Raw genomic sequence first — 19063 nt, forward strand, 5'->3', positions numbered from 1 at the left:
AATACCTTCATTTAAATCAGCCTAACAAGAATTTTATCTTTTGAAATGAACAATAAAACTTCTGGGTGAATGCTTGGGAACTGTCGTTTGGCAAGTTTGATTTACGCAATTCATAGGAAGACAATTGTTGTAGTTGGAAGGTGCATTTCCCTACCTAATCACGATCTTCTGGCGGAATCAAACTTTTGATGATATCTTCAGTTGATCTCAGCAACGTTACACGCATATCGATCCACTGGAACATGTTGTGCTCCCAAAACATGCTTGTCACGTTTTCATCATTCTTTAATTCCACCCAAGTGAATGATACTCTCCCCTCGTCGAGCGTTGGACGTTTATACCGAATGTATTCCACCCTCCTTGTGTCTCCGGAGTTGACTCCTTAGTTGAATTCATTCAATTCATCCTTGAGACCTCTTAACGTTACACCAAGGCACCGAACCTTCAACCTCTGAGGTTCTCCGCCGTTGAATTGTGCATGAACGTCGATCCACCCGATCATTGCTTCAAATCTACACAATAAGAAATTAAAAACAATCAATGAAAAATTAATTCAAACATTTCATCAAACACTTGGAGTGCAAATTATACATAAACCCTAAAACTCATAACTACAACAATAACATGCAAACATCTAACCACAATTAAGCAACATAAGTCATTTACATGTAACATTGTATCATTTCTTGCAAGCAAAATCAAAATTTAAACAAACCCTAAATCTAAAAAAAAATCTCTAAAACTCAAAACTACAACATAAACATGCAAACATCTAAACATTTAAGCAACACAAGTCATTTTCATGTAAACATTGTATGATTTCTTGCCAAAAAAACCAAAATTTAAACAAACCCTAAATCTAAAAAATTTCTAATTTAAGAGAAAAAATACAACATATAAACAGAAAAGGTTAATGGTGTTTGATTATGAAAACTTACTTGTTATTGGAGTGTTGTTTGATTTGAACTTGAAGGAATTTTGGTGTTGAGTGATTTGAGAGAGATTTTAGAGATTTTTTGAGATTTTAGATGAGAAATGAGGAAATGAGGTGTTCTGCCTTATTTAAGACATCATGTAGCGTGAGTTAACTAACACTGCGTTAGTTAAGTAGCGCAACATTAGTTAAGTAGCGCATCATTTAACACGTACGTTACTTAACTAACGCAGGGGTATTTTCGGCAAAGTTGCAGAGCGCGAGTGTTTTGTGCAGGGGGAGAGCAAAATTCTTTTGGTTTGGTACAAATGGCCTTTCACAAGGCTAAAAAACGATGGAAATTGCTCACTAACCCCCCCAATTGTCTAAAATGTCCTTGTTTTAAACGATTGGAAGTTACGACTGGATAGTTTGATGTTTAATCAATTTATGGTATGTCAAAGCTTCCGATCCAATCAAGAGATACGTTTTGATGGACTTAGACATGACAAAACTGAAAATGACAGAATTGAATTGATGACATAGTAAAACATTTCGATAAAAAAACATGTCAAAATAATAAAACATCAAAATATCAAAATAAAACCCTATGTGTTCATTAATGAAACATTAAAATATCAATATACAACAAAACATAAAAAAAATCAAAATAAAACCCTAATTGTTCCCGTGAGTGTAACTCAGTTGATAGAGACATTGAAGAATACATGTAAAGGTTGAGCTTAGAACCCCCAACATCCCATTTATTCACCTTTTGTTTTTCCATGTAGGCATAAACTCCATAAAACTGATATAGTTGTTGAATTCATTCATGATTTTTTATAGACATTTTTAGGACGTTAAAATACGGTTTTCCACCAAAAAAACTTACATTTTCCAACAAGGGACATATTTATATGAATTTTTAAAGCTTCAAAAACTCAACAAAAAAAATGGAAACCAACAATGGAAACCTTAACCGAGAAATTCAATTTTAGCTGATTTTTTTTCCAGAGACATCTATAAAAAATATATATATATAGAAATGATACACAAAGTTTCATGACATTCAGAAGAAGCCTCAATATAATTTTATTTTTTACCTAAACGTGCGAAATTGCAAATTTGTTTAGAATAAACATACACTCAAGATTCAAATTTTGTTCCCTAATTTTTCTAGCTTGTTCATAGCATTATAAGAACCTCTCACCATAAAATTTTGGAGTTTTTAAACAAGGGACAGATTAATTATGAATTGTTCAAGAAATTAATAATTACGGGGAACAAAAATTCATAATTAATTCTTCCCCATTTAAAAATTAAATTTTGTGCTGGAGGTTCTTATGAACTTATACACAAGATAGAAAAATTAAGAAACAAAATTTGACTCATGAGTAAATGCTTACTCTAAACAAAATTATAATTTTGTACGTATAGATAAAAGAAAAAATAAGAATAATTAAGTCTTGTTTAGAATGCTATAAAATTGTGTACATCCTTTCTATATATTTTTTTTATAGATGTTCATGAAAAAACCAGTTTAAAATTCGATTTCTTAGTTGGGGTTTTTGTTGATTTATTTTTTGTGTTTTGGTACTTTAATATTTCATAATTAATTCGTCCTTTGGTGGTTCACTAACTTATTTATTTACACAAGTTTTTTACATAAAAGATGAAGAATAATCCAAACGGGCCTTGGGCCATAGTAATTTAGTCGGTCTGACCCTTATATATATAGACTATTACTTTTTCCACCCCATGAGGTACTCACCCGCCCTGTAAAAATTCCTAAAATGCCCTTCGAATTATATAATCCGAGCCCAGTTTAGATTATATAATCCAAACTGAATTGTTGCAGTTTGGATTTTAAAATCCGAACTGTACCACTAGCATTCCGATGAAGATTACATCGGTTCAGACATTTTTTTGACTAAAAAACGATCCAAACCGAACCATTACACCCCTATTTGGTGGTTCGCAGTTATTCCGGAAAGATATTCGTCGCTTCTTCATAGTGATCTAGTTTCCGTGTATTTGAGTTATTTGGAAAGAACACGACTCTTAGATTTTTTTGCAACAAAGAAATATCTCATAAGCATTTACTTGAATGTGTAAAAAAACAAATCTTCTGGTGGTGGCTAAAGGCTAAGAAACATAATTATATTTTTTATTTTAATTCCAAATGGTCTAGTATGTATATTTGTAATGGTTTTAATTTTAACACCTTGTAATGTTTCTTTAAAAAAAAAACACCTTGTAATGTTGTTCTTTCATTTTTTTTTTTGGACTTGACTCTTTTTCTTTTATGTATTCTCAGACCTTTTTTGAGTTCCCTTTAGTGTTTGTTTGGGTCTTATTTTTAATATAATTGTTTTGATTTCTTGGAAGGAAAAAAATAGTAAAACATAATAAGATGTCATTTATTTTAAATTAAAAAATAAATTTTAAATATTAGGTAAATCACAACAATTGATTTTTTTTCTCCGCTCGTTCTCATGAATTAAAAATGACTCTTAGATTCATGCATGTCAATCACAAACACCACCACCAACTACATGAACAAACAACTAATATATTGGGCAATAAATACATATCTCTGTCCTTCTTTATGTATCATATATGATTTCTGAAGTCATGCATTTCAATCACTTAAAATAACATCAAATACATGAAGAAACAACCAATATAATACATATATCTCTTATTTTTCATGTATTAAATATGTCTATTAAAGTCGTGCATGTCATGTGAAAATAAATACTATATATGTTAGAAGTATGAATTGATTGTAAATTTCAATTACAACATTAATTACTTATTTAGTCTTTCATTTATTTTTATCTATTCTTTTGTATTTTATTTATTTATTTATTTCTTCTGTACCTTTGGACTAATATGTAAAATAAAAACATATTTTTGTGAATGCACGAACATAAAAAATTGTATTCATATAACTACTACTCTCTTCGTATTTTATTATAATTCGTTTTGATATTTTCATATTTATTAAGAAATGTAGTTAATTCTGTATTAAAAAAGATAAATTGCAAGTGATTTTACAAAATTATCGTTTATTAATGATATGAGAAAAAGAGGTTAAAAGAATGTTTTGTCAAAAAAAAATGTGAAGAAAAGAGAGTAATAAATGGTAGAGAGTATGATAGGAAAAAATTCATCAATGATGCATTGATATTGTAAGGGATTATAATAAAACCAAAATATTTTTTCAAAGTGACTTATAATAAAATTCAGAGGGAGTAACATGCACTATTATAAACTATCGTTTAGACGGTACTCTGTTTCTGTCTGTCCGCTCTTCTTATTGCACTAGTGTGTATAAATTACAAATAGTAGTTTTTGTGAAATTTTGATCAAAATAAATTTGATTTTAATTAAAATTATAGGTATAGATATTTTTTGTAAAAAAAAAAGGTATAGATATTTTTTAATTTCGTATTGTAATAAACTATATGTATATTTGTAATGATATTTTTTAACGAAGATACTAGATGTATAGCCGCAAGTTTGTCTAAGAAATATTAAGATTGGTGTAAGATGAGAAAACATGAACCAAATAAGATTTGTCCTGCACCATATGTTTGTCCATATAGTTTCTCTAATTCACTTACATTCCAAGCTGCAAATTTTAAGGCCTCGTACGTAAAAAAACACTCTTTTTTTTTTTCTCTCCCTTGGATGGGGTTCTATCAAATTATGTGGGGTTCTATTTGTAATGCCAAATTTACATATGTGATGACAGAGTTTTACCAAATTTACATATGTGATGATGGGACCCACATAATTAGGTGAGGTCTATATAAACTTCAACAATAGCATTGAGAGTGTGCTAAAGATATGTGCTTGAGAGTGTGTTCTTAGTATTGAGAGTCTCTTGAGATGCAAGAAAATGCAAATCAATCATAAATAAATTTAAACGGTCTTCAAAATCCAACCTTCCAAAAATACTATCAAAATTTCAATCTCTTGATAACAGAGTTTCAAATAGAAAGTAACATAATGCAATGTCATTATTAAACACACTATCACACGTGCTCCCTTCAAATAGAGAGTAATGCCATCCAAATTCTTTCAAATAGCCTCTTCAAATACCCTTTCATCCAAATATATTGAGCATCATTTGCCTAGTTCAAACGATCTTTCAAAATTAAAAATTTCACTTCCAAAACCAACTCATCTTACAACACTTTCTTCAACAACAAGCAATTCCACACCCTCTTTCACTCTTCAACATCAACTCTCCATTCCTTCTCTTTTCCACTTCTAACCCTTCACTTGTTCCTTCTTTTTTCTTTAACCAAATATCTCTTAACATTGACGCAAAACCAAATAACCTTTCAAAAAAATTAAACAAGTTCAAACGGGAACCAACACTTTCTTTTCTCTGTTACTACCCTCAACTAGTTCCATTCTTCTTTCCTCGATGTTTTGGAACAAGGAAGTCTTCAATTCTTCTGTGTTTTGATTATCGATATTCAAATAAAAAATTCTTACATTATCTTAGTTCTACTTCTGATAATCTGAAATCCATGAAGGACTTGTTGGTAGGGGATAAATCACTATATGGTCTTAGTGAAGATGATGTGGTCATTATGCTTGATGATGATGAGAGGTTGAATCCAACCTCAACAATGATTCTTAACAAACTAAAGGAGATGATCTTAGCCATGGAAGATGGAGATTCATATGGTTCTACTTTTGCGGCCATGGCGGCTGCTACAAATTAAAAGTCTAACAACACACAACATGTGAAGTGTATATGTCTTCCGCAAGAATATCAAATTGTATTTTGGTTATCACTTGTTGTTCTTTTTTGTTGGCTGATTACCGTGTCTATATTTTTTATTAATACATCATGAAGGCTGAAACAATTAGAGTTTATTTAATATGAGGAAAAAATTATTTTCGCACCTATTCTTGTACTTGCCTGTGGTTTCACATCCCACATCTTCTTGAGATATGTAAGTTTGCTGGGAAAAATGTCTCTTATTTTAAAAATCTTGAAATCTAGATTAACTTTGTAGACGATCAACCACCTGATTTGCTTCTCTAAGCCAATGATTTCAAACGAACAAACCTGAGTTGCGATGGATTTGATGAATATTTTCCACCAACATATGTAGGGGATGAGGATGAGTTGGTGAACAACCATCTTCAACCAAATTAATATCACTTAACAAATCAGATACAACTTTAATTCTACAGAATCCAGGACTCCGTGCAGTCTTGAGACCATAATAAATACCCCAAAGCTCCGCTTTAAGCACTGAACAAGTATGATTACGCGCCACGTAAGCAACAAGAAATTTTCCATTACAATCTCACATAACCTCTCCACACGCCACTTTTCTTCCGTGTTCAACCACGGAACCATCAATGTCAAGAGCTATGAAACTGTCATCTGGAGGCTGCCATCTAATCACTACATCAGATTTGTATTGATCAGCTTGATTCAGAATAGGAGAAACAATGAATTCTATGTGGTCCTCTCTAAAGGTGAGAAAAACACAATAAGGGGGGTTGAATTGTGTTTGCTTTTTCTTCGTTTTATCCTAAGCTGAAATTACTGATCAAAAGCAGATAGAGTTCCACTTCTAAAGTAATGTTAAGGATCTAATTGCAGCGGATAAAACAGAGAGAGAGAGAGAGAGAGAGAGAGAGAGAGAGAGAGAGAGAGAGAGAGAGAGAGAAAAGAAAGACACAAAGCAATTATACAGTCCCTTCCACAAACCGGAAGTAGTCATGTCCCCCTTGCACTTCCAAGGAGAGTTCACTAAAATGTAATATCTGATTACAGCTGCTCACTGCTAAAACTAGCAAGAGACTTCAAACTACTCAAGCACAACTGCAAGAGATTTTCTATGCTCCTGAACACAATCAAGAGACTTCCTATGCTCAAGCACAACTGCAAGAGACTTCTATTCAAACAGAATTACAAAGAAAATTGTTTGAGGTTGAACACTTGATATACAATCAGTGGTGTTCACAGTACAAATCAGATACAAACTCTTAAGACTCTAAAATTTCTAAGATATGAAAGTTGTTATGAAATTCTTAGTGAACTTTTGATGGAGAACAATTTTGACAGAGTTTTGGCACTTGTAAATTGTTGTTGAGTCCTTGTCATTCTCTAAGTCTTCACTATAGAGGTGTGAAAGAGACGTTGTGAAATTGCCAGCACATCAAAAAAAGAGTCGTTTGAAGCTTTGATCAATCACCAATGATCTTTTGCCTGATATGGTTATTGTCCTATGAAGGATCAATTTCAAATCCATTCCAAGTATGAAGGAACATCGTTGCAGGCATAGCTGTTATTCTTGTCCTGTAGCAGAGACAAAAATAGAGTAGTGGAGGTAGTGGTTGTACACTTCGTACAATTGTACTTTGTCAACGCTCTTCAAAAAACAAGCATCCAATGCCTTCAAATCCTTTCAAAATAGTCGTTGTTTCACTCTCCTGGTCTTCTGCAATGCTAGGCGTGATTAAAACCTTTGAACAACCTTTGAAGCTTTAAGTTTCTCATCTTCTGATGAACTTCAGCTTCTTGTGATATTGCTTCTGATGAGGTGCTTCTGATGATGACGTTATCATTTCAGGAGCACTTGACTTCAATAGCACTTTTCTTCAGATGCTTCAAGCTTCATTCTTGTTGATTCCTTTGCTCTCTTTTGTTCTTTCAGAACCTTATAAGATACCAAATTTTTTGTCTATGGTCATGTACACTTGAACAAATATTAGCATATCCAATTGACAATTTTTAATACTTGTTATCATCAAAACTCTAAAGGGTAATGTTAAACACATTGTATTTCAATTCACAAAATGAACTCTCTTTTTAATCGTATCCGGATGGTAACTTCGAACAAAATGGCGTTTTTTCTCATTCTTTCTGACAGAAGTGGTCTTAGGCGCCTTCCACAGTAGGAGAGTGTTATGCTATATCCAAAAATGTTGTCCACAATCTTTGCGCGATAGTTTACCCTCTCTTATTTTTTAACTTAGAACTCCTTTTGCCTGAATTCATATATGATGAAGCAGAGTACCCTCTGTTATTGCACATATACCTTAGCTAATTAAAACCCTAAGAAAACAACTTAGCTAATAAAAAACTCATTTATTTATATCATTAATATATCAGTTATTAGTATTCTGATAACAAGTACATTAGTCAGAGTCAGATGCCAAGACAATATTAGGCACCACAAATTCAAAAGGTTGATGTATATAAGTTAAGCTTTAACTGATGTTTCAATTGCAACCTTTCTAGAATACTTGACAATTTTACTCTTCTCATCAGCTTCCCATAGTTCTGGAAATGCTTCCTTCATATTATGGATACTCTCCAAGGCATGATCCACTCCTGTAGTTCTAAGGGAAGTACCCACCTGCACAAGTATTATACAATGTGTTTATATGATGCATTTCGGCATCAAAAACTATTTTAATATGATTTTATATGATGCATTTCGGTCAAATGTCAAGTGATTTTCAAATTTCAAATAGTACATTGACAAAGTCCTAATTGAAGAACAAGAATATGTGCATGCATATATTTGTCTAAGTTCAACAAACTTAGGCAAGAAGTTCCATTCAACATAACCAAATCAAAGGCAACCATAAAAACTTTGAATTGTAAATGGATGATTAATGTCCGCATTTGTTTCTTAATTGTGTGAGGCATTGTTAGTTTGTCACTAAAGTATCTCTGACATTTTCAAGTATGTTTTTGCTAATAATTTTTTGGACCAAATTGATTCATGAAACACACATTTGAAGATCAAACTTACTAGGAAAACACATTCAACACATCAAATAAGTATGTTTTTATAATTTTGATACGTTCAGACTATGGTGACAGTTTCTCACACATTTAAGGGTCAAAATGACTACTAACTCGAAAATAAAATACTATGAACTACTTACCAAGACTGTGTGAAGGCCCAAGGATTTGCCTGTCTGTATATTGCGGATACTGTCATCAAAGAACAACTGCAAATGGCAAAGTAAATAAATAAATAAATAAATAATTTGATGTCAGAAATATGCTAATTAGTGACCCAAACTGTAAGATCACCATAACAAAAAGGTTAGAAGGATAAAATGTTACTGTTCTTTGAGGGTCAATGTCTGCCATCTTAAAAACCTTTTCAAATGCATCTTGAAAGGGTTTACAAACAACTGGGGTCTTTGGAAGCACAATATTAGCATCAGGCCTACAAATGTACTCATAAAAATCAAATATTCCTGTGGAACTTTGTTTATATTCATTGCCATCTTTGTTGTGAGGAGAATTGATGTTATTGGACTTGGAGGAATTTACACTTTGTTTGGTTGGAGAGAATTAGGGAAGAGAGAGTTAGTGAAGAGAGAAATAGAGGAGAAATACCAAACTTCTCTTGTTTGGATAGCAAAGAAATTGGGAAGAGAGAATAAAAATAGGTGGGTCCTACCACCTTTTTACTTCTCCTCAATTGTGACGAGAAACATGAGAGAAGTGAAGTTGAGAGGGCCAATTTACACTTATGCCATTGCTATTTCACATCCTTTTATAAATTTTGCAACTATACCATGCATATTATAATGAGGTTTGGGTAGCTGCTAACCAACAACAACTGTACATTCTTTGCGTAAAAAAAAAACGACCGTAAACTCAAAAGCTGAGTTTGTTTGTTTTTTTGAATAATTCAAAAACTGGGTTTGAAAAATATATAATACACGTTAAATTAAATTAACTAAGTTCTTGTAAAAAAACTAAGTTTGTTTAAAATTGAATTAAAATACATTATTAATTTAATCAATTAAAACAATTTCATTATATCAAAATAATAAAACAATTTAATTTTTATAAAAACAAATTAATCAATCATAAATTATATGTTGTTTTTACTCAAGGACATTTTTGTCTTTTCAAAATATAGCAGCATCTCTTTCTCTTCTATTTCTCTCTTCTTTCTCTTATATCAAACAACTCATTAAATCTACTCTATTTCTCATCTATCTCTCTCTTCTCTTATTCTCTCTCACCTATTTCTCTCTTCTCATTTTCTTCTCACAACCAAACACACCCTTAGTGTTTCAAAGCTTATGATTCTTTCAAAACAATCCTCTAGTCCAAGCCTGTGAAGTACTCTATTTGCATGTGCATCGTCCGAGTTTGTAAAAACCTATAGGAAAATAAAAAATATTGTTAGCTATAATGTTGTGAATTCGGACTCAAAATCACACCAATACAAACTATGATGTGTGGAGCAAAGGAAAGTAGTAACCAATTTCAAAGTGAACACAAGCAATAACAATAATAACAACACCTAGATCTAATCTAGGAATCAAAGTGAAAAGCACAAAACCACAAGCAAAAGATAAAGGGAGAAGAGAAACAAAACACACCAAGAAATGTTCACCCAGTTCGGTCCAACTTGACCTACTCTGGGGGAGAGATTGATCTCTCCAATCCACTATCAATGAGTTCTTACAAAGAGATACAAATGGGTTACAAGAAATTAGCTTAAGCAAGCTCACAAAGAACAACCCTAATTTCTACCCATTTTCCCAATCTCACAAATGAACAAGACACTCAATGATTTTCACTCACCCAAGGTGTTTACAATGTTTTTCCCAACCCAAGAGAACTCTAATCAAAGACCCTCAACCCTAAAGTTACCTCCTTTGATTTCCCAAGTTTTCCTCTCTTGAAGTTCTCTCTCCTCCCCTCTCAAAAATGAGCTGAAACACTTAAATAGTCCTATGCAACCGTCAAAATCGTGTCACGCTTTCCCAAATCGTGACACGTTTGGTGCGTACGACCCAAGGTACGACCAACCTTATCCTCAAAACTTGCCCAGCAAGCCGAAAATCGTGTCACGTTTTCCCGAAATCGTGTCACGATTGGACACCCTGCAAAACATGCTCACGACACTACCAAAATCGTGACACGCTTGCCAAATCGTGTCACGATTGTGTTTTTTCACAAACTCAATTTGGAAGGCATAAACAACATTCTCCACCTTGCCTTCAAATTGATGATGATGCCACTTTAACCATCAACCACCAATCTCCTTTTCTATTCCTTGCATTCAACTACACCAAGTAGCTCCACAAGTCTACACCAAACCCTCTTCAACCACGGAACGTCTCCCGCTTTCTTGAAGATCACCTTGCATCCAATCACCCTTGGTCTTTTAGGTAATCACACAAGCCACATCATACATTCTTCAACCCCCGGAATGCCTTCCGTACTCATGAAGAATTCACATGCTCACAACTAGAGCATAACACCCAAGGCTTCCATAGTCGTACCATTCCCGGTGTCACCAACTCCACCTCAAGTTGAGCTTTCTCTACCTCAACTTCCAAATGCGTACAAACACTATGCCTTCACCTTGAAACTCCACCTCAAAGGTTGATCACGAGTATTATTCACACCGCCTCTCCAGGCTGATGTTGAGTGTTTAACGTCTCTCCAGACGAACACCACTCTACAAGGCATCAATACCAAGGTGAGGAACCTCACCTTCATCCTCCCAACAACTCACCACCAAAGCACCCGCATCCTCATACTCCTCGGACACAACTTGCGCGGAGTTCTCATTGTCCTCCGGACAATCCCTCTTGAAGTGACCAAACTTGTGACACTTAAAGCACTTATACTTATCCTTGTTACGGCTCTTTGAGCTTCCTCGGTTACCTCTACCTCCACCATTTCCTCTCGAAACACTAAGGCCTTCACTGTTTTCATCCGCTCTCAAGTCCTTGGACTTGGTCAACTCCTTGGTTCTTAAAGCCGCTTGAACTTCTTCCAAGGTGACAGTGCCTTCTTTGCCATAGAGCATGGTATCCTTGAAGGATTCAAATGATCTCGGTAGAGCACACAACAAGAGTATAACTTTGTCTTCGTCTTCAAGATTCACCTCAATGTTCTCCAAGTCATCAAGGATTTTGTTGAACTCCGTTAATTGCTCCATCACGGTCTTTGACTCCACCATCTTGAATGAGTAGAGTTGTTGCTTAAGGAATTGCCTATGAGCCAAAGATTTGGTCATATACAATGATTCCAACTTTGACCACATCGACGCCGCGGTAGGTTCCTTCGCGACATCCCTCAAAACTTTGTCCCCGAGGCACAAGACAATGGCACTCCTAGCCTTGTCCACCATCTCGGTCTTCTCCGCTTGTGTCATGGTGACCGGCAACGCACCTTCACCCTTCAAAGCTTTCTCACACTTTTGTTGTATCAACACCGCTTGCATCTTCACCTTCCATAATCCGAAATCATTACTTCCGGTGAACTTCTCGATGTCCCACTTTGAACCCATGGTACTCACTTAACCAATTCACTCCTATGCCCCACGGTGGGCGCCAATTGTTGTGAATTCGGACTCAAAATCACACCAATACAAACTATGATGTGTGGAGCAAAGGAAAGTAGTAACCAATTTCAAAGTGAACACAAGCAATAACAATAATAACAACACCTAGATCTAATCTAGGAATCAAAGTGAAAAGCACAAAACCACAAGCAAAAGATAAAGGGAGAAGAGAAACAAAACACACCAAGAAATGTTCACCCAGTTCGGTCCAACTTGACCTACTCTGGGGGAGAGATTGATCTCTCCAATCCACTATCAATGAGTTCTTACAAAGAGATACAAATGGGTTACAAGAAATTAGCTTAAGCAAGCTCACAAAGAACAACCCTAATTTCTACCCATTTTCCCAATCTCACAAATGAACAAGACACTCAATGATTTTCACTCACCCAAGGTGTTTACAATGTTTTTCCCAACCCAAGAGAACTCTAATCAAAGACCCTCAACCCTAAAGTTACCTCCTTTGATTTCCCAAGTTTTCCTCTCTTGAAGTTCTCTCTCCTCCCCTCTCAAAAATGAGCTGAAACACTTAAATAGTCCTATGCAACCGTCAAAATCGTGTCACGCTTTCCCAAATCGTGACACGTTTGGTGCGTACGACCCAAGGTACGACCAACCTTATCCTCAAAACTTGCCCAGCAAGCCGAAAATCGTGTCACGTTTTCCCGAAATCGTGTCACGATTGGACACCCTGCAAAACATGCTCACGGCACTACCAAAATCGTGACACGCTTGCCAAATCGTGTCACGATTGTGTTTTTTCACAAACTCAATTTGGAAGGCATAAACAACAATTTATGAATTATGACCATGTTTGGATAAACAACTTAATAAAGCATTTGTAATATGGTTTTAAATTGCAGCCACAGATGCGGTTGAAGCCATTGTGGGCTGTCATTGCGGCGTGAATTTATTTTTATTTGCAAAAAACATTATAATTTACTATCTATCTTAAACCTTACATGTCTCTTATTTCCTCACTAAAATCTCATATCTATTTCATTATCAACTCTTCATCACTTTAAATATCTCTAATCCTTTTAAAATACCCCCTAAATCTATGATATAAAGAAGGAAGCAAGGAAATAATTTTTGTGAGCACTACATACATTGTTATGGTTGCCTGATGCAACACGGCTGCTATGGTGTTAAGATGCGGTTTATACATTGATTTACAATCACACTGCAATTGCTGATACTATTGCAACTGCCAACTGCAATATTGTGGCCGCATCATGTGATGCGGTCTGCAATTTGAAACCATAGCTTATAGCATAAGTGTTTATAGTTTAATTGTTTATGAGCTGTTTCTATAGTAAAAGATAAAAGAAAGTCAAAGTTTTTCCATATAAGTAATAAGTTGTTTAATGTTTTCATAAGCTATCATGAAAAAGCTTATGTAAAACAGCTTGCCGACATGTCATAAGTTGTTTATGTAAACTTTTCTAAACATTTTCAGAAATGCTAATGTCACAAGCGTTTATGTGAGCCTATAAGCTTAAATAAGCCAATAAAACAAGTTCTTACTACTACTTTGGGCTTTGGCCATCAAATAAGGATAAATAAACTTACAATTTTTCTAAAGGGCAGGCTTAGCAAAATTCCCCTGAGAACAGGGTCAGGTTTTAGCATATTATATGGCAATCTCCCATGAACAAACCTGCCCAAAACAAAATAGTTTCACATTAATCCTAATTATTTAAATAGGCCAAATAAAAAAGGCTTAATAGCAGTTTTCGCCCCCTAACTTTCACGAAGTTGCGATTTTGGCCCCCCTAAGAAAAAAAACTACAAAACTGCCCCCTAAGTTTTGCAACTGTAGCAGTTTTGGCCCCCAAGGCCAATTTTTGGTAAAAAAAAATAAAAACAATAACACGTGGCACCTCACTTAGGGTGTCACGTCAGCGTAGACCGAGTCAAAATTGACATTGGGGGCCAAAACTGCCACATGTGCAAAACTTAGGGGGCAGTTTTGTAGTTTTTTTCTTAGGGGGCCAAAATCGCAACTTTGAGAAAATTAAGGGGCTAAAACTGCTATTAAGCCTAAAAAAAAAAAGAACAAATCAAACACATAAAGACATGTTTACCCATGAAAGTCATCATAGTCAAAGTCATAGCCAATTGCCTGATGAGATAAAAAAGAGACAAAAATGATGATTCTTTCACCATAGCCTTAAAAAAACTATTAGATTTAATTAATTAATATAGTGAAAGTTTAATTAATTATTTAATACTTGCCTTAAGACCTGCCATCGTTGTCCCATAAATCTTATATAAAGAAACACATAATTCAGGAACTCTATCCTCTTGTATCTCAAGCTTTTGAAGCATGTACTCTACAATACAATGGATCCATGAAAAATAAATAAATTCCACAAAATTGAGACACATTACATATGACTCATCAAAGTAATTAATCACATATATAATAATGATTTCAATTACGTTGAATGTTTTTTGTCACATGAGCTGACAATCCAGAACTCAAAGGATAAAGAGTATCATCAAGATCTGCAGATATTAAATAAGTTATAAATATAATCCAAAAATATTTTAATTAATTAATTAATGAAGCAAATTAAGTCATTTAAATGGTGATTTACCAAATAAAAGACAATCATATTTGGTCTTTGATTGCTGAAACTGATCTCCATTTTCCATTTTATACTCTAGTAGCTGTAGTAGTAAGCTAAATCAGACAAAACAACATAGTATACAATTATACATACATATATTGTTGGAAAAAAAATCATAATTTAATATTCATGTAACAATTGCAAAACTTAGAAAATGTAAATATGAAAGTGCATGCATTAAAAAAAAAAAAAGATAAACTTACAGTGAAGTGTGTGTGAAGGAAGAGGTTGCAAAAAGTGGAGAGAAGAAGAAAAGAGGAATTGTTGTGTTGTGAGAACTGAGGGGAGGAGTTGTGTGAGTGGTGTATTGTTTTATGATGTGACAGTGATCGTGTCGAAGATTTAGAACTATAGCATATAAATATATATATATCTTATGCCACGTTGTCCACACTCCTTTTGACACGTTGCTTTTATTTTCCTTTTATAGTTCTTTCTTTTCGTCGGTTACACTTTTCTTTCCGAGAAATGATATTTTGACAACCACTTTTTGACAACTTTTGGACAACTTTCTCTCTCATACTCACATGATCTTGTTATCCTCTCTCTTTCTTTTTCTCTCTCCATTGTTTTTGACCAATAAGAAGTGAGAAAAATAAAGTTGTCAACAAATTGTCATCAAATAGATGTCAAAATATCATTACTCTTTCTTTCCTATTACGCGGCAACGACCGTTGAAGGATGAACGTATACGTTGAATTGAAGAATATGGAATATGAAGTAAATGATAAAAATGTATTATTTTTACTTTTTAGATGCTAACCCACGTGAAGACGTTGAAAGTATTAAATGTCTGCATTCTAGTTCTAGGGTGATGATATTGGCAAAATTGAAAATTTGTTGGATGCAAGTTTAGGTCGACAGCAACAAATAGTTAAAGTTGAACTCAAGCAAGAGACAACATTTTGGTAAAGGATCTACAAGTGTGAGTTTATCGAATGGTGGAGGGATTCGACAAACGATGCAGGTTCGATAGAAAGAAGTCCTACAAAGACGATATTTATACACATAATACTATTAGAATGTATAAGCATTTATCAAATTTTTTAAGATAAAAATGAAGTGCAAGAGTATCGCATAAGAATAATTGACATTCTAACTATATTGTCATCCGAATTCAATCACATATCATATGCAACACCATAGAAATTTATTACAACACAGAAAATGAACAAACTTGGGTTCCTAGGTCAAAAAACTCAAGGGAACAAAAGCATTACAAAAACTCTAGGCTTGTTACTTGATCTTCAATGGGTTCAAGATCTATAGCTGAAAAATGTGGATTTTGAGTTAGATTCTCAAATCGAAGTTAATAAACTCCACAAATATGACAATGTTTTTGAACTTGGTCACATCATTAAAGAGTGTCAACACTTATATATGTGTTACTTTACAAACTCTTGTGTTGAGGTTTTTCGAAGACAAGTCAATGATGGTGCTCATGTGCTAAGACGAGTGGCTACATCTCTAACTAGTTTCTATAGTTTCACTAGTGTATCCACTAAATTATATTAACACTAAAAGTTATTTTACGATTGTTTCAAGTAGAATTTGACACATTCCCTGAGGTTGAAAAGTTAATCTCTTACTATCAACCGATCATATCCAACAGGGAACACCTAAAATGAGTTTCTAAGTGGCTTTCACATATACACATCAGCTCTTTGTAATTTTTTAACCATCAATTCTCAATATGCATTGAAATTTGCCAATAAATGTTAGTATATGTCAATATATAAACTGAAATATTGTAGATCCCTTGTGGCATGACCTTCGAAGATTTGGATTGGAGTAAATGGTAGAATTTGTGAATGACATTTATTGATGATTTGTTGGCCACAGATTTGTAATGATGATCATTAAAAGGCAAGAACCCGTGACAATCTCAAATTTTCCATTTAATTTATTGATTTAATTTGAAATTGTTCATAGTTGAGCAAGGAATGGGAAGATCTTTCTCAACAAGGAGATATGCTTAGACAACATGGTTGAAGAGGTGAACCAATAAATCCCAGTTCATTCTAAATTGGAGTTGTTCTTTAAAGTGACAGACAGGGTTATTAGCGCAGCACTTGTTTTTTGCTTTTCAAGCAATCACAGCTTTTAGAGATTAATGGAGGAAGAAGATGAAAGTAGTTAGAGGTTGTTAGGGAGAGATAATAGAGTATTGGAAAGTTATTATGTTCATTGATTAATGAATAAAGAAGTTACAAAGTATTTATATACATGACTTAGAGTGCAAGTCTCTTGTAACTAACAAACTTATCCAAATTGTAAAGCTAAACACACTTAACTCTACTAAACATGATTATGGATTAATAACAAACTAATACACCCCTTTAATCCATAATCCTATAACACTCAATAAGACCTAACTTGTCTCTCAAGTAAGCAAATCTGTCAAGCTTCAAGGCCTTTATGAATTCATCTGCAAGCTGAACTTCAGTAGGACAATACACCACTTCAAACATGCTTTTTGTCACTTGTTTTCTGATGAAATGGAACCTAGTTTCAATGTGTTCGCTCTTCCATGTGCTATAAGATTCTTTGCTAGATTTATAGTTGATCTGTTAACAAGTTTCCGCTTTAGAGGCATCTCCACTCCACAATTAAGTTCCTTCATTACATTATCTAACAAAATTGCTTGACAAGCTGCGAAAGTGTCTGCTATATACTCAGCTTCACAGGATGACAAAACAGTTACATATTGCTTTCTTTCATTATTATAGAATGATCTAGGGTTCGAACCTCGACCCATGTTGTCCTTGGTAGCTACCAATTGAGCTACACTTACAAGGTCATTTTCCTTTTATCTATTGTTGCATTTCTAATTAACTTTTTTTTTACTGAACATTTCTAATTAACTTGAAAGCAAAATATTGGAAATCACATACCCCCTCCGTTCCTTTTTCAGTATCATTGTTTGATTATGTGTATAATTCACATAATATATTTTGATAATATTTTTTTTATTAATATATAAAGATAAATGTGAGCATATGAAATGTTGCTCAATTTATCTCAATGAATATTTTCAAAATATTAACTTTTTATAATATTTGATAATAGATAATTAAAAATATTAGTCATCCAAGTTGTATATTGATATGTGTGAAGTGGTCAACGACTACAATTTAAATGTAAAAGAATTGGTAGGAAAAAAACTACAATTTATGTTCATGAAATCCAACGCATAATTAATTATGGATTAATTTCTTTTCCATTAATTCATCCTTTTTTTTTTTTTGTTTTAACTATTCGGTTTCTATGAGAAATGGACCATAATAATCAGGAGTTTGGTCAGACGGTAAGTAAAATCTAACAATAAATTGTTTCAAGTTCTCCTGGTCATTCGTTCATCCCGTTTTGAAATACAAATGCAATGAAATTGATATGTTTTAGGACTAATTCATACACCATTTATTTGTATTTAATTTGTTTCTTTTAATAGTTGTGTCTATTTTATTTCTATTCTTTTTTTTTTTGGCACTAACAAAAAAAATAACAAATACAATTTTGTCAAAAAAGAAAAAAACAAATACAAAAATTCTTAGAATATTTTATTCATGCTCTTCTATTGCAAAAAAGTTTAGGTGAATTAAGTGTCATAGCTCACCAAAGCCGGGTTTAAATACGTCATTATGGAGAATGAGTTAACCATCAAATAAATCAACATTCATCGAGCAATAACAAACTACAATTACTATAACTAGCTTGGAAACCCGTGCCAAGCACGGGCTAGAATTACGACTATTTTTTATATATAAAATCTAATTAAATAGCAAATTCATTATTTTATACACAATATATAAATAGAACGCATTGTTATCGTATTTTCGATTGCTTATATATACAAATATCAATGCGTATATAGTTATTTGGATTTTCGTATCGTTAAACAGGAATGATTTAACGGATGCAACGTCGAAATATTAGTATTTAATGCAGGAATATTTTACATGGATGGCTAAAATTTATTACGGAGACATGAGTCTTTTTTTTTTTTTATGTTCTGCATATAACTGGGGGTGTTGGAGTCTCGAGGCCTACTGCTGCATATACAATTAATTGTCCCTACCCAACGAATCGTCTCTATCAGATTAGTTTCTTTCAAATTCCATGATTTCTAT

At 33.5% G+C, this 19063-nt stretch overlaps 1 protein-coding gene across 1 annotated transcript; it reads right to left on the reverse strand.

Moving 5' to 3' along the window:
- Positions 1-8025: 8025 nt before the first annotated feature.
- Positions 8026-15266, reverse strand: LOC146950976 (uncharacterized protein C24B11.05-like). The gene is made up of 10 exons (XM_085746929.1): positions 15137-15266; positions 14901-14986; positions 14743-14808; positions 14536-14633; positions 14385-14422; positions 13870-13957; positions 9995-10095; positions 9039-9252; positions 8855-8920; positions 8026-8316 (listed from the first exon to the last, which is right to left on the reverse strand). Exons 2-10 carry the CDS (start codon positions 14956-14958, stop codon positions 8161-8163), a joined length of 885 nt encoding a protein of 294 aa, XP_085603055.1. The 5' UTR covers positions 14959-14986; positions 15137-15266; the 3' UTR covers positions 8026-8160.
- Positions 15267-19063: the final 3797 nt, after the last annotated feature.

Source organism: Medicago sativa, chromosome 2 (genome assembly GCF_051527215.1).
Source record: "Medicago sativa cultivar Bolivia chromosome 2, Bolivia_mono, whole genome shotgun sequence".
Taxonomy (NCBI): Eukaryota; Viridiplantae; Streptophyta; class Magnoliopsida; order Fabales; family Fabaceae; genus Medicago; species Medicago sativa.